Source organism: Lepus europaeus, chromosome 5 (genome assembly GCF_033115175.1).
Source record: "Lepus europaeus isolate LE1 chromosome 5, mLepTim1.pri, whole genome shotgun sequence".
NCBI lineage: Eukaryota > Metazoa > Chordata > Mammalia > Lagomorpha > Leporidae > Lepus > Lepus europaeus.
Genome location: NC_084831.1, coordinates 34306510 through 34332356, shown reverse-complemented (window position 1 = coordinate 34332356; position 25847 = coordinate 34306510). Strand labels below are relative to the sequence as shown.

Here is a 25847-nt window from a genome sequence, read left to right as displayed (position 1 = left end):
GGCAGGCGTGCTGTCCCGTTAGGTCTCTGGAGGCGATGGCGACGCGCGCGCTGAAGCTGCTGACCACGCTGCTGGCTGTCGCCGCCGCTGCCGCCCAAGCCGAGGTCGAGTCCGAGGCGGGATGGGACCTGGCAGCGCCTGACCTGCTCTACGCCGAAGGGACCGCGGCCTACGCGCGCGGGGACTGGGCAGGGGTGGTGCTGAGCATGGAGCGGGCGCTGCGCTCGCGGGCCGCCCTGCGCGCCCTCCGCCTGCGCTGCCGCACCCGGTGCGCCGCCGACCTCCCGTGGGAGCTGGCCCCAGAGTCGGCCCCGAGCCTGGCGCAGACGTCGGGCGCCGCAGCCCTGCACGACCTGCGCTTCTTCGGGGGCCTGCTGCGCCGCGCCGCCTGCCTGCGCCGCTGCCTGGGGCCGCTGGCCGCCCACTCGCTGAGCGAGGAGCTGGAGCTGGAGTTCCGCAAGCGGAGCCCCTACAACTACCTGCAAGTCGCCTACTTCAAGGTGCACACCTACCCGCAGCCGGGGGCCCTGCCGGGGGGAGGGGGTGGTTGCAGGCGACCTGGGGGCACTTGCGGTGCCGGAGAAGGGAAGGTGGGGCGCGCTGCTGGGACACAGCGAGTGGGCGGACGCAGACCCCAGAGGTACGGCTTGGGGGATCGCGCACAGGCCAGAGATACTCGGCCTCGTGTTTCCCGGGAGACCTCGTGGGGAGGGGAGCCGGGAGCGGCAGCTTGAGGCTCCGACCTGGTTCGGTTCGGTGTCCCCGTGGGAAGCCGGGAGCCTCGGCGACGTCTCCTTCCGGTTCGCTTCCCAGTGATGCTGTTCCTGCCGCCGAGCGCAGCAGTCGCCGGCGGGACGTGGGATTGCCACGTCGCCAGCAGGGGCTGCCGGCGCGCTCCGTGCGGGTCCCTCGGGCTAGTCCGTCAGGTTTCCGAGGAAAGTTGGTCGTTTGAGGGGAGCCAGTGCCAGCTGTGCAAATGGGCTGGAGGCACCGCGGCCCGGTGCGGTGGCGGCGACGAAGGTGATGGCGACCCGGGGCCAGCAAGAGCTGCCCGGCGCTGTTGCAAGCGTTTCGCCCGGATCCTCACCCTCTCCGGTGGGGTGGATGTTGTCCCCGTCAGCCTAAAGAGAGACCCCCCCCCCCAGACTTTGGGGGACCCCTTCACGCATTCTGCTTACACACCTCCCCTCCGAGCCGCCCAGTTACTCAGAAGAGCCCTGGACTGGGGACCACGATACTGAGGCTGTGGCTTGGGTCCCATCCTAAGAGCACTTTTTTAAATTCTGTGACAAACACTCGACTGAATACCTGCTCCATTCCAGTTCCTGTGCAGGTAACCCAAATGCCTCCCTGGTTTTTTGGTTTTGTCTCGCTTTGCTCTGAAGAACCACTGTGGTTCGTGGGGCCACAAAGCAGAGAGAGTCTGGCTTTTGTCTCCGAAGTTAGTCTTGAAAGAAGAGGTAACGCTGCCTCCTGCCCCGAATATTGCTAAGGAGAGAGGCGGGATGCTGGGCCAGACCCTGGGAGGAGGAGAGCCCCAGTGTGGTATATTCAGGGAAAAGCCAGTTGTGGCTGCGGTATCGGGGTGTGTGGGGAGCAGGAAGGGTGACGCCCAGAGGAATCTGCAGGCTGCAGGGATTCAGGGCGTCAGAATTGGGTTTTAGACAGCGGATTCTGGAAGCCAGATGGAATAAGCCCTGGAAGAAAGGGGCGGCAGGCCGAGTGATGAAGACACACGGGCCTCAGGTCCCCAGGGAGAGGGCAGGCAGGTGCCCCTGTGCCTGGGGAGGCGAGCGAGAAGACGGAGCAGTCTGAAAGATAGGGGAGAGTAAATCCACAAAACGGGCAGGCCTGGCAGAAGCTTTTTGAAAGACTCTCTTATTTATTTGAAAGGCAGAGTTATAGAAAGAGGCAGAGAGAGATCTTCCATCTGCTGGTTCATTCCCCAAATGGCTCTGAAGCCAGGAGCCTGGAGCTTCTTCCAGGTCTCCCATGTGGGTGCTGGGGCCCAAGGACTTAGGCCATCCTCTGCTGTCCTCTGTGGTGCATTAACAGGGAGCCTGATTGGAAATGGAACAGCTGGGTTTCGAACCGGCGACCTCATGGGATGCCAGCAGCTTTACTCACCACGCCACAACGCTGGCCCCTGAGAGTTTCTTTTACACCTAGAGAAACGGGTACGAGATGGGGGACTTGTTCACCATGGTCGCTTAGCCAGCACTCACTGCCTCTTCTGTGTGCATTTACTAGTAGCGATGACAAGGAAAAAAATTCTTAAAGTGGCAATAACAGCTAACATTCATGGAGCACTAATATGTGTTATGTATTAGAAATGAGATGATTTCATCTGTTTAACCACCCACCAATCCTGTGAGGTAGGTAGTGAGTGCTCTTAGGATGGCTTGTAGGAATCTGAGTTTAGAGAGTAAACCTTAACTTGTCTACGGCCCAGCAGGTGAGTACTTAAACCTAGATTGGTTCCTGGTCTGTGACATCAAAGCCCATGTAGAGACTTAGAGACTGGCATTTGGTACAGTGGTACAGATGCCACTGGGGACACCCACATCCCATGTTGGAATCCATATGGGACTGGACTTCCAACACAGCTGCAGATTGCTACTAATGCACACCCTGGGAGGCAACAGGTGATGGCTCCAGCCACCCGCATGGGAGGCCTGGATTGAGTTCCTGGCTGCTGGCTTCGGCCTATCCCACCTAGGCATTTGTTGTAGGCATTTGAGGAGTGAACCAGTAGATGGAAGAGTCTCTCTCTCATTCTCATTCTCTGTCTCTCTGCTTTTCTAATAATTTTTTTTTTTAAATCCATGCCTTTGAAGCTGGCATCATGATGTAGCTGGTAAAGCCACTGCCTGTGACACCAGCATCCCAAACGGGCGCTGGTTTCAGATCCACCTGCTCCACTTCAACCTAGTTCCCTGCTGATTGCCTGGGAAAGCAGCAGATGATGGCCCAAGTACCTAAGCCCCTGTCATTCATGTGGGAGATCCAGAAAAAGCTCCTGGCTTCAGGAGTTGTGGCCATCTGGGGAGTGAACCAATGGATGGAAGATCCTCTCTCTCTCTCTCTCTGTAACTCTGACTTTCAAAATAAATAAATCTAAAAAAAAAAAAAAAGTCTATGTCATTGATCACTAGATCCTCTGATTTATTTTGAATTCTGTATATGAACTCTGATACAGTGGAGTCCATTACTGTGGGCATTTCTGTGGCCTGCAGCACATTTTTCCCTCTAGATCTTTGTTTTGTTTTTTTCTTAACAGATGTATGTTGTAACCTCCTGATCCCTGGGCTTGGTGTCAGAAGATACCATGTCCAAATTTTGTAAAGGACTCTTGGGATTTTCAGTCACCACTTTTCCCCTGAATGTATCGGAAACACTTAGTTTTATTTTATGCCAGAAAAAGTATATTTTAAGAAAATTCATGAGGCTGGTTTTGTGGCACAATGAGGTTAAGCCACTGCTTGTGACTCTGGGGTCTTATATGAGCACTGGTTGAATCCCAGCTTCTCCAGTGCTGATCCAGCTCCCTGCTAATGTGTCTAGGAGAGCAGTGGATGATGGCCCAACTGCTTGGACCCCTGCACCCACGTGGGAGACCCAGGTGGAGTTCCTGGCTCCTGGTTTCAGCTTGGCCCAGCCCCAGCCATTGGGGCCATTTGGGGAGTGAACCTAGTAGATGGAAGGGGTGTGTGTGTGTGTGTGCACGCACGAGCGTCCTCTCTCTCTGTAACTGCCTTTCAAGTAAATCAATAAATCTTATTTTTGAAAAGGCAAGAAAATTCTTGGACACGGGTCTAATTGTTAAATGCTCTTTTTTCCCCACCTCTAATGCTTGAAGCCTTAGGCTTGCTTCGGCTCAGTCACTGCGTTTGAGTATAGAGACTGTGTTGGCAGCAGTCTTTTCCACCACACTCCTGCCTGTCTTAGAACAGAATGGTCACGTCACTGAGGCTTCATCACCTCCTGCAATGCAGGGGCCCTGCCCCTGGTTTAAGAAGTAGCTGCACGTCTGCCCCGGGCACTGGGCCCCGAATCTCTGCGATGTGGTTCCTGTGGCAGCTGTGTTTTCTGGGGTTGGCAGGGGCCGGGCCCACTCAGGCTCAGAAAGACCAGGACTGCCTGTTTGCTGTGGACTGCACATCTGAGCAGGACTGGATGTGAGAGTTACCGTTGGTGCTTCGTTCTCAGATAAACAAGCTGGAGAAAGCTGTAGCGGCAGCGCACACCTTCTTCGTGGGCAACCCTGAGCACCTGGAGATGCGGCAAAACCTGGACTATTACCAGACCATGTCTGGGGTGAAGGAGGCGGACTTCAGGGATCTCGAGGCGAAGCCCCACATGGTGAAAGCCACTATCCCCTCCTCTCCTCTCCCTCCCCCTCCCCCAAGTGACGTTTAGTAGTAGGGCTGTCTTTTGATTACAGAAGTCATACTCATTGTATAACATTAGAACAATGTCAGTATTTTTAAAAAATCATTTTTATTACTGTCACCCTAAAAAACAGTAATATTTTGTACTATTTTTAAGACTTTCCTATCTAATTTTTAACCTATAAGCCTTTTCTTGTATCTTCAGGTTTCCTTTGAAAACACTTTTTTTTACATAAAAATCTCTGCATTTGTAATTCGTTTCTCTTAGAAAGACTGTGACAAGAGAGCATTTTTATAAAGAGCTTATGCTTTCCTGCGTTTTAAGAACTCAGAAGTAGGACCAACAGAAACATCAGGATGACATTTTTAAAGTAAATTCTGTACCTCTGACGACTTTTAAGCCTATGGAAAAGTGCAAGCGAATGCCTGTGCGCCCCTGGTGTCTCTCGTCTAGATTAGGCGTTAGAAGTACTGGAATTTCAAAAGGCAGGCCTGTTGAAGACCCTTGACAAAAGGCCTTCATTACACAGCAGCCCCAAAGTCAGCCCTTTCTGCCCATAGCCCGGCTGCCAGGGGGCCCACAGCAGGCAGAGGGCCCCTCTGCGGCCTGCTCTCACCGCGCCTTCCTCCTAGTAGCATGAGTTCCGGCTGGGAGTGCACCTCTACTCGGAGGAGCAGCCGCAGGAGGCCGTGCCCCACCTGGAGGCAGCGCTGCGAGAGTACTTCGTGGCCGATGAGGAGTGCCGCGCCCTCTGCGAGGGGCCCTATGACTACGACGGCTACAACTACCTGGACTACAATGCTGACCTCTTCCAGGCCATCACAGGTGCACACAGCTCAGAGCCCAGCCTCGGCTGCCCCTCCCCAACCCCCCAGCCCTGAGGTCAGGTCTTGGTATCACACACTCAGCATGCTGAGCCGTGTTCCTAAGTTCCTTAAATCCGAGCCTCGACTACGAGCTGCTTCCACTCGAATTTGTTCATCTTAGGCAGAATTTGAAGGTTGAGCTCACTGTTACTCCCACTCTGTGTTTCTTTCCAGATCACTATGTCCAGGTCCTGAGCTGCAAGCAGAACTGTGTCACTGAGCTGGCGTCCCACCCGAGTAGAGAAAAGCCCTTTGAAGACTTCCTGCCATCACACTATAATTACCTGCAGTTTGCCTACTACAACAGTAAGACCTCGCTTGCTGCTCTTTCTCTGTTGCCTTATCTGAGACAGTAAGAGCAAGTTAGGGGGGGTTCTGACCCTGTGTTTCTTCAGTGTGTTTGGCTTCTTTCTGTGGCTGTAGGTGGCCCCAAGCCAGGGGATCCCTTTGTTAAGAGCTGAGATGTAGCTCCTCTCTTCCCTTCTAGAACATTTAATCTACTTTTGCATTTGAATTAAATAGCAAAAGTAGAGGCGTCAGGGGTTGGCCTTTGGCCTGGCAGTGAAGGTGCTCCCAGGGACACTGAATGCTGTATGGAGTACCTGAGTCTGGCTCTCCTGCCAGCTCTCTGCTGATGCACACCCTGGAAGGCAGGACGTGATAGTTCAGTTAGTGGGCCCCTGCCACCCGTGTGAGCTCCCAAATGCCTGCAATGGCCCAGGATGGACTGGGCTGAAGCCAGGAGCCCAGAGCTTCATCTGGGTCTCCCACATAGGTGGCAGGGCCAAGCACTTGAGCCGTCATCCACTGCCTGTCAGGATGCCTCAGCAGGAGGCCAGTTTAGAAGTGGAGAAGCCAGGGCCGGCACTATGGCATAGTAGGTTAATCCTCCGCCTGCAGCGCTGGCATCCCATATGGGCTCCGGGTTCTAGTCCTGGCTGCTCCTCCTCCAATCTAGCTCTCTGCTGTGGCCCGGAAGGGCAGTGGAAGATGGTCCAAGTGCTTGGGCCCCTGCACCCGCATGAGAGACCCGGAAGAAGCTCCTGGCTCCTGGCTTCGGATCGGCACAGCTCTGGCTGTTGTGGACATTTGGGGAGTGAGCCAATGAAAGGAAGACCTTTCTCTCTGTCTCTCTCTCTCTCACTGTCTGTAACTCTGCCTGTCAAATAAATAAATAAAATCTTTAAAAAAAAGAAAACTCATAAAAAAGAAGTGGAGAAGCCAGGATTCAAATTTAGACATGGAATTTGAGCGTAGGCAGCAGTGTCTTAGCTGGCTGTGCCCACACACCTGCCCCAGTCGTGTTTTGGAGCAGGCACCACTTGTGTCACCGTGGCCTCCGCTGAGACTGACGTGAAGTGGTTCCTTTTCTCTCAGCCGTTTTTAATTGTATTTGTTGTATTTATTTGTTGCTGTGCAGTTGGGAACTACAGCCAGGCTATTGAGTGTGCCAAGACCTACCTCCTCTTCTTCCCCAGCGATGAGGTGATGAGCCAGAATCTGGCCTACTACGCAGCGATGCTTGGAGAAGAACAGGCCAACTCCATCAGCCCCCGTGAGGTGAGAGACCTGCTCCAGTTAGGGGGTAGGGTGCGTGTGCAGGGCCGGGGTGGGTGCCCTGATTGTCGCTCTGGGCAGAAGGGAGCACTGGGAGCTGGGGCGGGGGCTGGGGCGTACTTGGGCCCAGAGCCAGCACAGAAGACCTAACGGCAAGGCGAGCGCTCCCCTCCTCGGCACCCCGTCCTCGGATGCTCCGCACCCTCTGGCCAGGGTCTGTCACTGTTCACGTGGCGCTGGTTGCTCACGTCACCTGTTTTCTGTTTCCTCCCCGCCTTCCTTTCTGCCATCGTCTGTTCTCTTCCCTCCTTCAGCAGTCTTGCCTGTCTCTCTAAAACAAGGAGGACGATCGTATGATACGAAGGCTGCTGCTCAGAAGAGAAGCGCAAGGGTCGGCCTTCCCGGCCCTGGAACCCTGGCTCTCCAAGTAGACACGATCCTGTTGCCGCCCTTCCGGGGAAGACCGCCTGTCTGTAGTTGCTCCTTTGCCCACCAGGTGGTGACAATCTGGCTTTCAGATGCCACTTCCAGTCTCTTTGTCTTGCTTGGTTAATACTCCCACCCCCCTTTTTCTGATCATACTAGTGAGTCTGGGGGAGAGAGGGAAAATAAGCCCACATGGACAGTCTGCCATTTTTAACTGGAGCTCCCTTCTGGAAAGAAGGTAACTCACATTTGCCGAGCCCCTGTGCGAGCCTAGCTCTCCTGTGAGCTGGGCGCTCTTGCTCCCGCCTAGAGATGGGGACATTTAGGCTCTGAGAGATGAAATGATGTACCCAGGGCCTGTGGCTGGCAAGTGGAGGCCCCAGAGTCTCCGCTGCCCACCCTGTCCTGGTACGATGCCCATCCTGAGAGAGCCGACAGCAAGTCCACGCACAGTCACGACACAGCAGTCGCCAAGTCCCTTAGCTTTGCCCTCCTTCAACTGTTCACCTTTTACCTCTACTGACAGTGTCTTCCTTCCATCTTCCTTCTGCTGCTCGGAGACTAGCAGGGCACCGAGGGCAAGGTGTGACCCCAGGAGGTGCTCCGGGCCCCCGTGCTGGGCGAGCCAGGCCCAGGCGCTGCATCCCGAGAGACGTGAGCTCTGCTCGGGCCTCAGGAAGGCAGGAGGCAGTGCAGAAGGCATGCGGGCCTTGGGCTTGGAAGGGCAGCTTTTGTCCCAGTCGTGGTGGGGAGACACAGGGTCAGGGGCCGGGAAGTGGGGTCCCCCAGGGTGAAAGAGCGGCCCGAGTTCCAGGGCTTCCTCCCCCGTGTCCGCAGAACGCCCAGGAGTACCGACAGCGCAGCCTGCTGGAGAAGGAGCTGCTTTACTTTGCATATGATGTTTTTGGAATTCCCTTTGTGGATCCGGTGAGCAGGAAACAGAGGGGAAGGGAAGCGCGGTGCGGGCTGCGGCAGGTGCTACTGTGCAGCCTGGCGGGTGGGGGGTGCTCTGGAAAGGCGAGCAGGAGGGGCCGAGTGAAGGGGGACGGGCGCCCCGGGGCAGCAGAAGCGCCTTGGCCCGGGATTCCGCCCACTTTGACCCTGCGTGGGTGGGTTTCCCCTGTAGCCCTGTTGTGTGTGTGGAGACCCGGAAGACTAAGGAATTCCCTACCTTGTTCCTTTCTTCCCGGCCTACTTTTAGGATTCGTGGACTCCGGAAGATGTGATTCCCAAGAGACTGCAAGAGAAACAGAAGTGAGGACCTTGAAGAAACTGCATGATTGGATCGGTCTGATGAGGCACTTGCGGCTTCCGGAGCCCAGGCAGATGTGAACTCTGGGCACGGGGTGGGCAGGTCCAGTGTGGGTGCTGGGGTGGGAGCCCAGGGCTGGCTCTGGGCGCAGGCCTCAGGGCGGCTGTGCTCACAGGTCGGAGCGGGAGACGGCCGTGCGCATCTCCCAGGAGATCGGAAACCTCATGAAGGAGATTGAGACGCTGGTGGAGGAGAAGACCAAGGAGTCGCTGGACGTGAGCAGGCTGACTCGGGAAGGTGAGAGCAGGAAGCCCAAGGCACGGGGGCAGCGCACCGTGGCCGCGCAGTGCCCTGTGGGCCAGCCTTGGGCTGAGTCCAGCGGGCGTGAGGGCCCCTCACCTCACCTTTCCAACTCACTAGCAGAACTTCCTCCTGGAAAGGGCCCTGGGTATTGGGCTCTGGCCAAGAAGCAACATTCCTGTGTCCCAGAAACGCTGGTTGAGCTCGCTTGGTGCGGGCTTGTAGGACACAGACAGGAGCCTCAGAAGCCCCAGGTCCCTTCTGCTCCTCTTGCCCTTGCCCATCCCCTCCATCCCCCTGCCTTTTCCTTTCCCAGTGCCTCAGGCTCCATCGCCCACTGCCAGCATCTCTCCTTGTGCGGTCTATCATGCCCCTCCCATGGGGGGTGCAGGCCCCGTTTGCGAACCCTGGGACGCTGCCCCAGCCCCCTGCCTGCTCTTTCGTGTGCACCCCCTCTGCCTCGCACAGAGCGGCTCCTTGTTCTGGAGCCTCCGCTGCTCAGGCTTTGGGCAAGCTTGTCCCTCCTGCCAACACACTGCCCACTCTCCTGCCCAGGGACGCCTCAGATACCCCCACACAGCCTTTCTGCACCTCCCAGCCAGTCGGGGTCCCCTTCTTCTGAACTCCTTAGGGCGTCTACAGCCTCCCTGTGGTGGTTGTTGAGTGACTGTTGGAGAACAGGTACAGTCTTCAAGTGCTGACCCCTCACCTTGTCTGGCGCAGTGCTTGGCACACTCTGAGGCCTCAGCAAACAGGAATTGATTGGAGTCTCTAGTATGTCCCCAGCAGAGACACCGTGAGAACGGTGAGGAAGGTTGGTCTTTGCTTAAATTAACAGTGACTGGTTCAGCAGTGTTAGCATGGCACGAGGATTTGTCCAGCACTTCTTCATTCCAGAGGCCTCCATGCGCCTCTCATAGCTGCCTGAGAGGTGGGCTGGGCTCACTGTGAAGTGACCGTTGATGTTTAAGTGACCATTGATGATGGCAATGATTATGATGGTGATAGAATGGTAGCCAAGGGGCTGGCGCTGTGGCTCACTTGGTTAATCCTCTGCCTGCAGCACCGGCATCCCATATGGGATGTGGCCCGGGAAGGCAGTGGAGGATGGCCCAAATGCTTGGGCCCTGCACCCGCATGGGAGACCAGGAAGAAGCACCTGGCTCCTGGCTTTGGGCCGGTGCAGCGCCAGCCGTAGTGGCCATTTGGGGAGTGAACCAACAGAAGGAAGACCTTTCTCTCTGTCTTTCTCTCTCACTGTCTAACTCTGGCAAAAAAAAAAAAAAAAAAAATGGTAGCCAAAACTTCTGAGCCTTTACCAAATATCAGATACTGTGCTAGGCTTTTAATTTCCCTTACTTGTTACCATCAAACTCAGGAGGTAGACGCTGTTCAGATTAGAACGTGAATGAATTCAAGGTTAACCGAGGTGAGACTCAGTAACTCGCCAAGGGCACGAGGGTAAGAAGTGGAGGAGCCAGGAGTCAAACCCAGCTCCTGCCGGTTGTAGAGCTCATGTTTCAGAATGCGATTATCATGGTTCCTGCACAATGTGTGAAGGCCCAGCAGCCTTGCTAGCAGGACTGGGACTGGCTCTTGGGTCCGTCTTTGGACTCCAGGCCCCGCTCCAGACCACCCTACCTTTGGGAGGGACTGAGCGGGAGATTTTTCCGGCGAGTGGGAAACAACAGGAACTTCTGCTCCCTGCACAGAGGCAGGATCCCGTGACGGGTCTGTGTGGATGGAGCTGCAGCGGAGTCCGGTCTTTGCCTTGCAGGTGGCCCCCTGCTCTACGAGGGCATCAGTCTCACCATGAACTCCAAAGTCTTGAACGGGTCCCAGCGGGTGGTGATGGACGGTGTGATCTCTGATGACGAGTGTCGGGAGCTGCAGAGACTGACCAACGTACGGGGCAGGCCGGGGTGGGGGGCGATGAGTGATTGCCTGCCCCTGCTGCCCCCAGTGACCACCTCGACTCGGGCCCTCCCCTGGCTGTCCCGGCTGACGTCATGTTGATGTTGGGATCTTACAGGCAGCAGCAACTTCAGGAGACGGCTACCGGGGTCAGACCTCCCCACACACCCCCAACGAGAAGTTCTATGGCGTCACCGTCTTCAAAGCCCTCAAGGTACAATCGGTGCCAGACGTTCTGCAGCTGCACATCTGAGGGGCGGGAGGAGGCACAGAGCTCACGCCTGCCTGTACTCACTGTCCAGCTGCAGCGGAGTGAGGCTCAGGCCCCTGGCACGAGCTCCGCTTTCGAGTCCATGTCCCTTAGACCAAGTGTAACAGAGACGAGCGAGCACACACGGTGCTCCCTGAAGCTTGGCTCGTTCCAGAGCGCTGTGCAGAGGCTATCCGTAAGGAGAAGCGTGAAGGCCAGGGGACGGGGGTGTTGCAGTAGGGACCAGAGACTGTGCCTTCGGCAGGGGTCGCGGCATGCGGCCTGTGCCCTGGTGTGTCTGGCGGCCACAGAGGGCCCTCAGGGCAGCTGACCGCCTGCTTCCTTCGCAGCTGGGGCAGGAAGGGAAGGTTCCCCTGCAGAGCGCCCGCCTGTACTACAACGTGACGGAGAAAGTGCGGCGCGTCATGGAGTCCTACTTCCGCCTGGACACGCCCCTCTACTTCTCCTACTCGCACCTGGTGTGCCGCACTGCCATCGAAGGTGGGCCCTGCTGCCCCTGCAGCACCCCGAGCACGCTGTGCCCTGGCACTGACTGGCATGCTGAGGGCAACAACTCAACAGATCCACAGCAACTCAGTGTCACAGCAGTGGGGAGGAATTACAGTCAGCCTCCCCGGAGGCCGGAGGGCTCCCCAGAGGAGGCAAAGGCAATTCTGCAGGGTGAATGCGTTGTGGCGTGCACAGGGCAGTGGGCAGATGGGCAGCCCAGAGAGGGCACAGGAGGCCCTGAGCATCCTGGTAGCTGAGGGAACTAAGAAAGTCGCCAAACTGTGGGAATGTGTTCAAGAGTTTATTCTATTTGCTGTTTTTTAAATTTATTTATTATTATTTGTTCTCTTTATTTGAAAGGCAGAGTTACAGAGAGAGATCTTCCATCCTCTGATTCACTCCCCAAGTGATGCAATGGCCGAAGCTGGATCAGACCTAAGCCAGGAGCCAGGAGCTTCTTCGGGGTCTCTCACATGGGTGCAAGGGCCCAAGCACTTGGGCCATCTTCCACTGCTTTCTCAAGTGCATTAGCAGGGAGCTGGATCAAAAGTGGAGCAGCGGCCTGTGCCGTGGCTCACTGGGCTAATCCTCCGCCTGCAGCGCCAGCACTCCAGGTTCTAGTCCTGGTCGGGGCGCCGGATTCTGTCCTGGTTGCTCCTCTTCCAGTCCAGCTCTCTGCTGTGGCCCAGGAGTGCAGTGGAGGATGGCCCACATGCTTGGGCCCTGTACCCGCATGGGTGACCAGGAGAAGCACCTGGCTCCTGGCTTCGGATCAGTGCGGTGCACCAGCCGTAGCAGCCATTTGGGGAGTGAACCAGTGGAAGGAAGACCTTTCTCTCTCTCTCTCTCTCCCTCTCTCTCTCTCTCTCTCTCACTCTCACTGTCTAACTCTGCCTGTCAAAAAAAAAAAAAAAAAAGTGGAGCAGCCAGGACTCGAACTGGTGTCCATGTGGGATGCCAGGGCTGTAGGTGGTGACCTAACCCACTATGCCACAGTGCCAGCCCCCAGAGAGAGAGATCTTCCATCTGCTAGTTCACTCCCCAGATGGCCACAACCGCCAGGTCTGGATCAGGCCAAAGCCAGGAGCCTGCAACTCCAACCCCATGTGTTCCACGTGGGGAACAGAGGCTCAAGTGCTTGGGCCATCTTTTGCTTCTTTCCCAGGCACATCAACAAGGAGCTGGAGCAGAAGCAGAGCAGCTGGGACTCTAACAGGCCCTCATATGCCATGCCTGTGTCGGTGTCGCAAGCAGTGACTTAACCCACTGCACCCCAATGCTGGCCCAAGGGTTCTTTTCTTACCCTTTAGATCAGTCCTGAGCCATGCTACAAGCTCTCTGGTCCCAGTTGCTGAACACCACACCTGTGAGAGAGCTCCTTGACTTACAGGTAGAGGGATCCAAGGTTATTCCTTATTCTCCCGCTGCCACCTTCCCTTCTGCTTTCCTAAGAAGGGTGAGATGGAACAGGCTGTAAGGGTCAGACGTGGTGCTGGTGTGCCTTTGGAAGGTGGCCAGGGGCTGGCATTGTGGCATAGCAGGTTAAGCAGCTGCCTGCCACACCAGCATCCCGTATGAGCACCAGTTCCAGTCCCAGCTGCTCCACTTCCAATCCAGCTCCCTGCCACTGCACCTGGGAAAGCAGCGGAAGATGGCCTAAATCTTGGGCCCCTGCACTCAGGTGGGAGGCCAAGATGCAGCTCCTGGCTCCTGGCTTCCGTCTGGCCTGGCCTCTGATGTTGCAGCCATTTGTGGAGTGAGCCAGTTAATGGAAAATTCTCTCTCTCTCTCTCTCTCTCTCTCTCTCTCTCTCTCTCTCTCTATCTGCCTTTCAAGTAAATAAAATAAATCTTTTTTAAAAAAGGTGGTACAGGGCCAGCGCCGTGGCTTAACAGGCTAATCCTCCGCCTTGCGGCGCTGGCACACCGGGTTCTAGTCCCGGTCAGGGCGCTGGATTCTGTCCCAGTTGCCCCTCTTCCAGGCCAGCTCTCTGCTATGGCCCGGGAAGGCAGTGGAGGACGGCCCAAGTCCTTGGCCCTGCACCCGCATGGGAGACCAAGAGAAGCACCTGGCTCCTGGCTTCGGATCAGCACGATGCGCCAGCCGCAGTGGCCATTGGAGGGTGAACCAACGGCAAAAAGGAAGACCTTTCTCTGTCTCTCTCTCTCTCTCACTATCCACTCTGCCTGTCAAAAAAATAAATAAATAAAAATAAAAATAATTAAAAGGTGGTACAGATTAGAGGGCTTTGCCTTCCTTGGGATGAGTAGAGTTCTGCCAATGTGGGCACGCCCAAAGCAGTCTGTGTCCTGGAGCCACAGGATGGGGCTCACGGCAGGGCCGCCCCGTGGAGGGCTGTCAAGCAGCGGACCCGGCAAGGTCCTGGTTTGTTAGAGACCAGCCTTGCCGCTGTGCCGAGATTCTGAGCCAGAGGCAGGGAAGCTCATGAGCAGTGACTCCGGGGGAGGCGGACGAAGGCCTAAACCTGGAAAGGGCCAGTGGCAGTAGAGAGGGTGGGGAGGACCTGGTGCCCGACACAGGCGCAGTAGGGAGCAGCCAGCTGGACAGGCTGCCCCGCGGGAGGGTCTGCCTGGCACTCTGCGTGACCTCCCTGCTTGGTTCCCCTGTCGGCCCGCCCCGCAGCTTGCTGCTGGAGTGAGTTCCTCAGGGCTGCGGGCCCCTCCCCTGTGCCCTCACCTGCAGGTCTCCTCCCTGACTCACTGCCCTGCGTCCAGCCTGCCGCCTCCTGACTCCGCCTGCCCACCTCCCCGGCCCTCCCTACTTTGGAAGGTCTGCCTGCCAGCCTGCGTGTGCCATTCAGCCATGATCCGCCCGCTTGCAGCCATCCCTGAGGCCTGCAGACTTAGGACTGCTGGGCTTCTGGCTTAACCAGAGACACACACTGGCCATGTCCATGTGCCCCAGCCCATCTGGGGAAGCATCCCATCCATGCCAGTGGAAGGGCTGTCGCGTCCCCTGTGGTGTCCCCATGCTCACCTGTGTTGCCTTGGCCCAGAGACGCAGGCTGAGAGGAAGGACAGTAGCCATCCAGTCCACGTGGACAACTGTATCCTGAATGCCGAGACCCTCGTGTGCGTCAAGGAGCCCCCTGCCTACACCTTCCGGGACTACAGGTGAGTACAGGGCAGGGGTGGTGAGGCAGCCGGTGCCCCACGCTCTGTCCCCCCGCCCCCGACACGTGCACAGACTCACTGCTGGGGCCAGCTGTTCCTGAAGCCAGTACTTCATCCCAGCACCCTCTGGGCAGGGAGACCCACAGGAAGGATTCATCGCGGCAGCGTGATGTGTGCGGTGCCGTGTAGGTGGGCTTGCTACAGAAGCCCCCTGCCCCCTCCCACCATGGGGGTGATGGATTCTCTAGGGCAAGGGCGTGCGGTGGGAAGGTTAGAGGTTGCGTTCGTTCTGCTTCAGAAAGGGTCCTGCAAAGGGCCGCTCCAGGCTGCATGTGGGTGGCAGTGCGGCCCGGGAGAGCGGGAGGAGGAGATGGCAGTGTCGCATGCTCTCTCCTTTCCAGCGCCATCCTTTACCTAAACCGGGACTTCGATGGAGGAAACTTCTATTTCACAGAGCTGGATGCCAAGACCGTGACGGTGAGTGTCCCCTTGCTCTCCTCTCTGAGAGACGAAACTCCTGGTTTCTGGAGTTGACCTCCCCAAAGTGCAGTGGACGGAATGAGCCGCTGGCCATCCCCAAACGGGAGGGGAGGGGGCCGGGGGGGCTTTCAGCTGGGTCCTTCACGCCGCCTGGCCTCCCTTTCTCTGGCTCCCGCTTTGGAAAGAGCTGCCCTCAATCCTGCGCCTCAGCGAGCCCGTGTCCCCTCTAAGGGCGGGCTCCACTCCGCCCTGTGCGCCCCTGGTTTGTCCCCTCTAGGCAGAGGTACAGCCCCAGTGCGGCAGGGCTGTGGGATTCTCCTCGGGCACTGAAAATCCGCACGGCGTGAAGGCCGTCACCAGGGGGCAGCGCTGTGCCATCGCCCTGTGGTTCACCCTGGATCCCCGCCACAGCGAGAGGGTGAGTGGCCCTGGGCCCGGTCTGTTCTCACAGAGGCCCTGTGCTGCCTCGTCTGTCCCCAAGCCTTCTTGCCACTGGCTTTGGAGCTGCTCACTCCAGCACTGTGTCCCCAGGGTCGCATCGCGTCATCCTCACTTGGCCGTCCTCCCTCCCTAGACCTGCGGCCCCAGGTGGGGTGTGGGGGCGCAGATGGGGAGCAGTGCTGGGTTCCTGGCTCCTGCTAGGAGGGAGGCCGCGCTCGCAGGCCTCCACTGCTCTCGAAGGTAGCCGCTGAGGGCCGGGAGTGCCTGGGCCAGGGGCCTCTCTGAGTCGGCCCGGCTTGTCCCTACAGGACAGGGTGCAGGCCGACGACCTGGTCAAGATGCTCTTCAGCCCCGAAGACGTGGACCTCCCCCAGGAGCAGCCCCTGGGCGCCCAGCAGGGCCCCTCACAACCTGGAGAAGACGCTCTCGCAGGCGGCGAGTCGAGGCACAAGGATGAGCTATGACAGTGTCCGGGTCACACGCCGGTGGTGCTTAGGCCCTCAGGGAGGAACTCTGTCCCACACCCTGGACTGGCCAGGCCCTCGGGGCCACCGAGCTGTGGGCTTGGGTCTGCTGCCCCGCCTCGGGGACCCTGCTCACAGCCTTCTGCACGGTGCTGCTGCTCTTGGAGCGGACTTGGCAGGACGCTGCTTCCCTCTGGACCCAGCTCCGGGCTCAGGACACAGACCCGGAGCCACCCTGGCGGCCCACGCGGGGAGCTGCTGGACGGCAGTACAGTATTTAAGTGTCTGTAGACAACCAAAGAATAAATGATTTGTGTTTTTTTGCTTGGTGGTTTGTTCAAAGATTGAAAGTAAGCCCGTCCTGCCCTGGAGGCCTGAGGTGATGAAAATCACTCTGGGCAGGACAGCGGCAGGTGTGGTACCGGAGGGCCTGGCCCGGGCCCCATCCGCCATTTCTGTGTGGCCTCAGGGACCTGGCATTGCCATCTGTGTAACGGGCTGCCTGTTACCTGCCCAACTTCCGGGCGGGGGGCGGGGGAGGGGGTGTGGCCCAGATGCAAGCTCTGCTGTCACAGCGCTGTGAATGCCGGGATTATTCCTAATCCTCTCCTGGCCGGGAGCGGGGTCAGCAGCACCCGGGCATGGTGCCCCGCGTCAGCCACGTGCTTCCCGCTCTGGCCTGAGAGCCCGCACCCAGGGCCTCCGTGTGCAGGATGCCGCCCCTCCAGGAGGCAGGATAGACCTGGAGACCCGGCTCCTGAGGCTGTGTCCTGGCACCAAGCCCGTCGCCCTTCCTGGGCTTGACGTGCGGTAGGGCAGTGAGTGTGGGCACCTGCAGTCAGCGATCATTGGTTCAATCAACCGGTGTTCAGTCACTGAGCACCAGCTACCTGCCTGATGCTGGGAATGTGGTGGTGAACCAATCAATGTGGTAGTGAACCAAACAAGTCTGCCACCCATGAAGCTTGTGTGGTGTAGGGGAGACAGATGATAAACCTGTCCATACCTGTGTTTGTGTGTATAATCCTTGGAGGAGGAAAAGCAAGCCAGGGCCCCGAGGCAGAAGGAACAGCAAGGGGGCCAAGACGGCCATGCAGACTCGGGGAGGTGGGCGGAGCGTGGCCGGGGACCTCGGGGGCCTTGGCCACTGTGGAGTCTGGGCGTCTGCTCAGCAAGACAGGAGTCAGGAAGATTCTTAGCATGGGGTTATGGCGTCTGAGTCACATTGTAAGGCCTTTGAATGATATCTGCTTCAGAGTAAGTCCCGGGGGGTGGGGGGCTGAGACCAGGGATGCCGGGCCGGGGGAGGGCGCCGGGGCCTGGGCCTGGGCCGGCAGTGAAGGTGGCAGAGACCAGTTCTGGGCGTGTTTCTAAAGCAGAGCCAGCAGGCGGTGCTGATGGATGGAACAGGCATGAGAAAGGCGTGAAGACGACGCCTAAGCAGCTGGGAAGTGAGCTGCCTGCTGCCGTCAGCGGCCCACCGTGGACAGAGACCTAGCGAGGACACCGTCCTGAGGAAGCGGGGCCGCGGCCTCGGCAGTCGTGCCCAGGAGAAGGCACCAACGCTGTAGTAGCGCATGGGCCCTTGGGAGGGGGGAGACCCAGCCAGGAGGTTTGGGAACAGAGCTTGCATCAGGCACTGCCTTCGGTGTTTCTGGCTTCCCAACAACATTTCTCATGTGTGATCGGATCCCTGTAAATTCACTCATGAGCCAGACTGGTCAGAGGCACTCGCAGGGCAGGGAATTGGCATCGCCCTGATGCTGCCCTGGGGCCACCTGCATGGGTTCAAGTCCCAGCTCTGCTCCTGACTCCAGCTTCCTGCCAATGCGCACCCAGGGACACAGCAGTGGTGGCTCAAGGAGCCGGGTCCACGCCACCCTTGGGGGAGACCCGAACTGAGTTCAGGCTCTGCTTCAGCCTGGCCCAGCCCTGGCTGTTTGGGCATTGGGGAAGTGAACCAGCAGATGGGAGTATCTGTCTCTCTGCCTTCCAAATAAAAAGTTTAATTTTAAAATTTGAGGGGGCGGGCCGGCGCCGCGGCTCACTAGGCTAATCCTCCGCCTTGCGGCGCCGGCACACCGGGTTCTAGTCCCGGTCGGGGCACCGATCCTGTCCCGGTTGCCCCTCTTCCAGGCCAGCTCTCTGCTGTGGCCAGGGAGTGCAGTGGAGGATGGCCCAAGTCCTTGGGCCCTGCACCCGCATGGGAGACCAGGAGAAGCACCTGGCTCCTGCCTTCGGTTCAGCGCGGTGCACCGGCCGCAGCGCACCGGCCGCGCCGGCCATTGGAGGGTGAACCAACGGCAAAAAAAAAAGGAAGACCTTTCTCTCTGTCTCTCTCTCTCACTGTCCACGCTGCCTGTCAAAAAAAAAAAAAAAAAAAATTGAGGGGCCTGGCAGCACTGTGGTGTAACAGGTAAATCCCATATAGGCGCCAGCTCAAGTTGTGGCTGCTCCACTTTTGATCCAGCACCCTGCTAAGGTACCTGGGAAAGCAGTGGCAGACAACCAAGTGCTTGGGCCCCTGCACCCATGTGGGAGACCTCGAAGAAGCTCCTGGCTCCTGGCTTCAGCCTGGCCCAGCCCTGGCTGATGTGGCCGTTTGGGAAGTGAACCAGCGGATGAAAGATTCTCTCTCTCTCCCTCTCTCTCCCTCTCTCCCTCTCTCTCCCTCTCTCCCTCTCCCTCTCTCTCCCTCTCTCCCTCTCTCCCTCTCTCCCTCTCTCCCTCTCCCTCTCTCTCCCTCTCTCCCTCTCTCCTTCTCTCCCTCTCTCCCTCTCTCCCTGTAACTTTGTCTTTCAATAAATAAATAATAAATAAATCTGGAAAAAAATTTTTAGGGGCTGATGTGTGGTGCAGTAGGCTAAGCTGGCACCTGCAACACAGGCATCAGTATTGATGGAGCAAGGACACAGGTCTCAGAGCCACTTTGGCTCCTGGCCTGAGAACAGATCCAGTCCCCCAGGGGACTGCACCCGCATGGGAGACCCAGAGGAAGTTCCTGGCTCCATAGAAGCTGAGGGACTTGCCTAGTGTCACACAGCTTTCCGCAGCAGAGGTAAAGCTGGAACTCCGGATGTCCTGTAACGCAAGGGAACACACTTTAAGCAGTGACGGTGACATACGCCACTCCACGGCAGTTCGGTTAGCTCTGAATGGGGGCTAGGGAGGGCACCCCCAAAAGCCTCGGTGTCGGGGTGCCCAGTTGCAGAAGCTGTGCGGGGTGTGGATGCCACTCCACTTACACTATATAAACCCAGACCTGAGCCCCAAGGCGCTGGCACCTTGGTGAGGGGGCGGCCATGGGAGCAGGCAGGACAGAGAGTACCTCAAGTGACCAGGAGAAGGCATGAGCAGAAGAGCCTGGCTCTGGCACTGCCCAGGATGGAGAAACAGGCATCTCCGCTCCCTCACCGGAGGGGCGTGGCTGGCAATCTCAGAGGCTCAGAGGCTCAGAGACCTCATCCAGGTTGGTCTCACCCTGCAGCCTTGCGGGGGGAGACAGGGCTCAGCCTTCAGGAGCTGCACCTGCTGGGCCAGGTGCAGCCCAGGCCCGCTTTAAGCTGACAGCTTGTTTCGAGGGGGTGGCGCTGAGGCCCCAGAGGCAGCACAGGCCGCCTCTATTGGGGGGCTTAGGCCCGGGGCCCCTCAGAAAGGCAGGGTGTGGGGAGAGACCCTGGGAGCCAGCGCGGCTCAGATCCCCGTGGGAAGGCTCCCTGTGGCCGCCTGCAGGGGCTGCCTGGTGGACTCCAAGAATGAACAGGGAAGAAGCTCTGGCTGCTGCATGTGCTCTGGGGCTGGGGGCTGGGGGCGGGGCGTGGGGTGGGGTGGGGCCTGGCTGAAGAAAAATTTGAACTCAGGACTGACTTGGCTGCCACTGTTCGAGGCCCCACTTGGTCTTCAGGGCCCGCAGGCCGCCGCAGCACGCAGTCAGTGGGCACACAGACCCATGTGGCTCTGACCTTCCCAGCTCAGAGGGCCTCACAGGGACCCAGTGTGCAGACCTGCAGGCCAAATAGCGCCCACCCTGACCCCTGTGAGGGCCGGAGCTGCAGGCCATACCAGGAGCCCACGCCCTGGGCGGGCACACAGGGCCGCCATTGTCCCAGCTGTGCCTGGCACCCTCTCGTTTGCATAGCCACGTGAAGAATGCAAGGGAGCAGGCTGGGCCGGGTCCTTGTAGAGGGAGGGGGCAGGGACTGTGGGGGAGGCAGCTGGCTGGGGTCTGCAGCAGGACCCTGTCTTCCTCTCCCCCAAGTCGGTCCAGGGAAGGCCAGTGGGCTGCCAGGGATGGAGGGGGCGGCTGGGGCTGCAGGGAGTGGGGACGAGGTTGTGACATTCCTGCTGCACCCACACCACGCCGGGGGCCAAGTGAACGTGAGGGGATTGCTAATGAGGCCGAGGAGAGTTAAATATTGCCCTGCTCCTGAGGCCTGAGCTGGATGGAGGAAGAAAGGGGAGGTGGGGTACTAGGAGGGGGCAGCCTGAACCCCAGGAATGTGTGCAGAGGCCACTGCCCGCGCCAGGCTGTTCTGGAGCCAGGGGCCAGGGGCCGGTGTCCCAGCAGGAGCTGCTCGGCCAGCCAGCCAGGGGATTAACGAATGAGCTCTCCACTCTCCCTCAGGCTGATGCCAGGAGGTCGGTGCTGTCTCCCCAGCTCCCCGCCAGGCCCCTTGCTGGCTGGCAGCCAGCTCTGGCCCAGCCTCGGTGGGGCCCCCTACTGACTCCTCAGATCTCAAACAGACCCCACGGAGCCTCACACACCCCTCGCACCTGCCAGGACCCCTCTCCCAGCTCCCCAGCCCCAGCCTAGCATCTCCGCATTTGACCCCAGATCCTCTGCCAAAAAGGTCTCCATGATGTCTAACTCTAGTCTGGCCTGCTGCGAGCTGGAATTCCTTCTCCTTTCTGTCCTCAAGTCAGAGGGCAGAAAACCCCGGCGGTCAGATCAGATCAGCCGCACAGGGGCAAAGTCCAGTTTCCCAGGGCTGGTGCCTGGGTGGGATTATGAGAATCTGAGGGCACTGGAATCAGGTTCCTAAGGGGTTTCCTTGGGTGGAAAGGCCCTGGAGGCAATGGAGCTACTCCTCCCAGCCCCTCCCTTCCCAATCCCCAGGGGCGGGGCAAAGGGACCCACCTGGACGTTGGGCCAGCCTCTCCGCCCCAGGGGGCTGGGCATGAGCTCTGCTGGGACCCTGCCCTGGCTTAGCCAGCAGCTGTGGGCGGGCCCCTGGCCTTTTCCAACCCCAGAGCCTCCCCCTGCATTCTGGAGTCTGGAGCTGCTGCCTTTGCTGTTGCTGCCGCTGCTGCCACGGCCACTGCCCCTGATCGCTCACTGCTCCCCCGCTCCAGCTGCCCCTCTCACCTGGCCATGCCCACAGTGCCCCTGGGGACTCTGGCCCAGCTCTGAGCCCTGGGACCCGCAGTCCCCTCTCCCCCAGGGCCATGGCCAACTCGGGCCTCCAGCTCCTGGGGTACTTCCTGGCCCTGGGCGGCTGGGTGGGCATCATCGCCAGCACGGCACTGCCGCAGTGGAAGCAGTCCTCCTACGCCGGCGACGCCATCATCACCGCCGTGGGCCTCTACGAAGGGCTGTGGATGTCCTGCGCCTCCCAGAGCACCGGCCAGGTGCAGTGCAAGCTCTACGACTCGCTGCTTGCCCTGGACGGTAGGCAATTGGATGGGGCAGGGGGGAGGGTGTTTATCTCAGGACAGCAGGGCAGGGAGGTGGGCCAGGGAGGCGGGGAGGGTCAGGAGCAAGCTTTTCCAAGTCTGGGGTCAGTGTGGGGCTCCACGGGCCGGTACCACCCCTGACTCCCCACGGCCGCCCTGTGCTCCGGGAGAATCCAGCCTGGGATCCTCTGTAACCTTGACTGAGTCACCCAAGCTGTGAACACTGGGGGGTCCTCCCTGAGAAAGGCAAGGCCAACACCTGGTGTAGGACATGGGCAGGGCAGGGGGCAGAGGCCCCGGTAAGACCCCCTCCTCACCTCTCCCACACTTGTGTGTGTGCACACCTGCACACCAGGCTGCCACCCTGGCAGGTGCACCCTATGGGTGGATGCACGCGCTCACAAGCACGGGAGCTTGGGCACAGGCCTCTCCAGGGTCTGGAGTGGTGACAAACAGGTGGCTGGGAAGTGGGTGTCACCGAGCTCTCACCCTGGAGCTGGGCCTCTGCCCACACTCTGTCCCGGGCCCTCAGAACTGCCCTCAGCACTGAGCAGGTCCAGGCAAGCAGTCCCACCTCCCTCAGGGACCTAGGTCTCTGGAGCAGGCCTGGGGCCCAGAACTGGCCCACACATGGCTGCCATGGGTGGCTCCCCGGGGCAGGGGGGAGGGGTCACTGCAAGGCCTCCGACACCCTCAGAGGCTCCTTGCTGAGCCTGAACAGGAGCCCCACCCTCCACTGCTTGGGAGGGTGATGCAGACCCAGAGGGAGGCCCTGGGCCCAGGAAGCAGAGGAGAGCGGATTCCAAGGACATGGTCACCACGCACTGCGGCAGAGCCTGTGGTGGGGCGTGGAGGAGGAGAGTGAGAAATGGAAGGTTGAAGAGGGGACTCTCCATGCCCTGGCCTCGCTATCGTCACCCCTTGGGCTCACCTGCTGGCCGGCCAGCTCCTGCTCAAGCCCCTCCCACGCTGGGCCCCTCCCACCACAGTCCAACCCCAGGCTCCGCCCCACACTGAGTGCCGCCCCGCCCCACCCAGGTCACATCCAGTCCGCTCGGGCCCTGATGGTAGTGGCTGTGCTCCTGGGCTTCGTGGCCATGGTCCTCAGTGTGGTCGGCATGAAGTGCACGCGCGTCGGGGACAGCAACCCCATCGCTAAGGGCCGCGTGGCCATCGCGGGGGGTGCCCTATTCCTCCTGGCAGGTGAGTGCTCCCCGCTCCTCCATCATCCAGGCCTCGCAGGTGGCCGGCGGGAGTCGGACGGGAGGGCACCCTAACGGAGCTGAGCACCCCGCTTGGTCCGCAGGCCTCTGCACCCTGACTGCGGTCTCGTGGTACGCCACCCTGGTGACCAGGGAGTTCTTCAACCCCAGCACACCTGTCAACGCCAGGTGAGTGCCAGCTGGGCTCCCGCTTCACCTGGGGGTGGGGGCGCTGCCTCAGAAATTCTGGAAGGGGAGCCAGGCAGGGTGTGGCCAGGCGCACTGCAGGGGAGCAGGGAGGATCCCCAGGGAGCTGACTGGGTTTAATCCCAGCTCTGCATAGACTGAAGGTATAACCTGGGCACCTGCCTTCTTCCCTGTAAAGTGAGGGGCGGCACACCCGTGGTTGTGAGGCCGACAATGCAGGCAGCCAGGTAGCCGGTGCCCGGGCCCTGGAGGATGCCTGGTAACCCTGGAGACAGCAGGGCAGCAGCGTCCTGCGGTTATGGGGGGCAGGGATGGGGCTGCAGGCCTGGTCGGGGCAGACGGTGTGAACTTTGGTTCCCCATGCTGGATTGCAAGGCAGAGCAAGGCTCCCAGGTTGAGTAGGGCAGGGGGAGACAAGAGCTGTAGGATGGAATGGTCAAGGTCTGGAACAGGGGCCTAGGGCCAGGGAGGTAGCAGTGGAAGGCAGGCTCAGAGACACTTAGGAAGGCTTGTCAGGCCCCACCATGGGGCTTCTTGGAAGGGCCTGGCCAGTGAATGGGATAGTCCCAACTCCAGACATCTCAATGGGCCTCGGGCCCTCGAGTGGAAGGAAGGTGAGAAAAATTGCCTGGGCTGCTTTAGCAGTCAGGAGGGCTTCCTGGAAGAGGCAGAGGCGCAGAGGGGGAGAAAAAGGAGGAGACCTCAGGTATGAGGTTTGTTCCCCCTGGTGGGTGTCTACAACCACAAAGACCTGCCAGGCAAATTCTGGCTCAAGGATGCCAGGCTGGAACATTGTTTCAATAGGCCCTAAGGCCGTCTGGGCTGCCAGGTCCCGTGCTGGACCCTGGGGAACAGACAGAGCCCCCCGGGGCCAGAGCAGCCTCCTGGTGAGGAGTGGGGGGGGGGCAGGCGGAGCACAGAGGGGGCGAGGAAGCTCCCCGAGGAGGTGGCCACGGAACTGGGCTCTGAAGCTGGGTAGGGAGCTAGGGAGGTGGAGACTGGGGCAAGTGCCTGGTGCTCAGGTACAGAGCTAGGGAAGTGGAGGCAGCAGCCAGCAGGGCCCCTGTGCAGAGCCCAGAGGGTGGGGCCTTCTCCCGAGGGAGCAGGAGTCGTCGTCTCCTCCCATCTGGAGCTCATGGGCCCTCCCCTGCCCTTTCCACTGGCCGGATAAGGAAGTGAGCCCAGGTTGCTCAGAGCGGAGCATGGAGGGCAAACCTCAGGCCTGCAGTCCCCCCCACACTCCCAACCCCCGGGCCTGGGCCACCTGTGTGATGGCACTGTCCTGGGTGGGGGCGGCAGGAAAGATGAGCATTCACCCCACTTATCTGGAGGAACCGGGGAGGGCTGTAACCCCAAGCTGCAGATCCCCACCCGCTGTGGCTGAGAGAGCCTGGGGTCACAGCCACACCTGACAGCTGCCCTTCTCCCTACCTCTTGCAGGTATGAATTTGGCCCCGCCCTGTTCGTGGGCTGGGCCTCGGCTGGCCTGGCCATGCTGGGAGGCTCCTTCCTCTGCTGCACGTGCCCTGAGCCTGAGAGAGCCAACAGCAGCCCGCAGCCCTACCGGCCCGGCCCTTCGGCTGCTGCCCGAGAGTACGTCTGAGCGTGCCCGCCCGCCCTGCCGCCTCCCGCCCAGCGGCGCCTCGCCCAGCACTCCGGCCAGCCCCCGCGGTGCCCGGGGCAGTGGCGTGTCCCTGAGCTCAGGCCAGGGCTCTGGGTCTTTAACACGGACACCCACCCTGCGATCTGAGAGCCAGACCCAGACATTTGGAGAGGGGTGAGAGGCAGGGCCCACGCCCGTCTGTGCAGCCTCATGGGCGGCCCGTGCACAGCACCAGCCCAGCTCACCTGCCCCTTTACTCCTCGAAGGGCTGCCAACCATCTACCATGTACTGGGCCCGGGGCAATCCACCGTGACCAAGATGGGCCTCAGTGCCCGGCACCTTTGGGTAGGGAGAGCCCTTCCCAGTCCCTGGTCTTAGGGAGGGCTCCTCCCAGGAACCCCATGGAGGAGGCAGTGCCGGGAGGACCATCCCCACGTTGCACACGAGGAACCCGAGCCTCAGACCAGGAGGCTCGGCCACGCTCTCTGGCTCCCTCCAGTGCGCCCGGCACTGCCTGGACACTCGCACTGACCGCTAGGTCAGCCCACCTGGTGCCACCCTTAGGGACAGGCCGCGGGCAGGGCCCAGCCCACTGGCCAGGCTCTGTGTGGCCAGGACTCCATGGCCCCTGCCCCTCCCACTAACCTACTCTCTCTCTTTTGACTTTCAGACCAGTCATTAAATTGCCCGCCTCCGCCAAGGGCCCCCTGGGTGTGTAAAATCCAGATCCCCAGCCAGGCTCTGTCCCCTGCCACACCTACACTGTGTGTTTGATATTTTATGGAAAAAGAAGTGACCATCAGCCCTAAGTGCGGTGTCATTTGGTCTGTCCCTGGCGTGGCGTGGAAGGGGCCAGGCTCAGGGAGCTCGGGGTTGACCCCTGGGGCTCTTGCTGTGGGGTTTGGGGCACACCCAAGGCTGAGCAGGAAAGAACCGGGGGCTCCTTGCCCTCCCCAGTAGGGTGCCCGGGCTGGCCTCAGGTCTGGCACCAGGACCTCCTGGAGGGGTGATCCTGCCCCCCGGAGGCTACCCTGAGGCCTGGCCCCGAAGACCCCCTTGGAGGAGCCCCTGGGGAGTGAGGCCCACGGGTGACAAGCTCTGCCTGTTACCCTGGGTGCCAGGCAGCAGGGCTGAGCAAGGTGACCTCATGTGGTAGGCCGCTCCGTGGAGAAGGC

The 25847-nt window shown here is 59.7% G+C and overlaps 2 protein-coding genes across 2 annotated transcripts; both read left to right on the top strand.

Annotated features, from left to right (window-relative positions):
- On the top strand, positions 1-16314 carry P3H1 (prolyl 3-hydroxylase 1). Its single transcript, XM_062191091.1, has 15 exons — positions 1-500; positions 4210-4362; positions 5028-5217; positions 5433-5564; positions 6679-6818; positions 8079-8168; positions 8443-8495; positions 8669-8790; positions 10571-10698; positions 10826-10921; positions 11308-11458; positions 14484-14601; positions 15003-15078; positions 15359-15499; positions 15831-16314. Exons 1-15 carry the CDS (start codon positions 36-38, stop codon positions 15984-15986), a joined length of 2211 nt encoding a protein of 736 aa, XP_062047075.1. The 5' UTR covers positions 1-35; the 3' UTR covers positions 15987-16314.
- A 5117-nt stretch (positions 16315-21431) lies between these two features.
- CLDN19 (claudin 19) lies at positions 21432-25391 on the top strand. Its single transcript, XM_062193293.1, has 5 exons — positions 21432-21654; positions 22698-22862; positions 22966-23050; positions 24509-24661; positions 25343-25391. The coding sequence occupies exons 1-5, from the start codon at positions 21432-21434 to the stop codon at positions 25389-25391; spliced, it is 675 nt and encodes a 224-aa protein (XP_062049277.1).
- Positions 25392-25847: the final 456 nt, after the last annotated feature.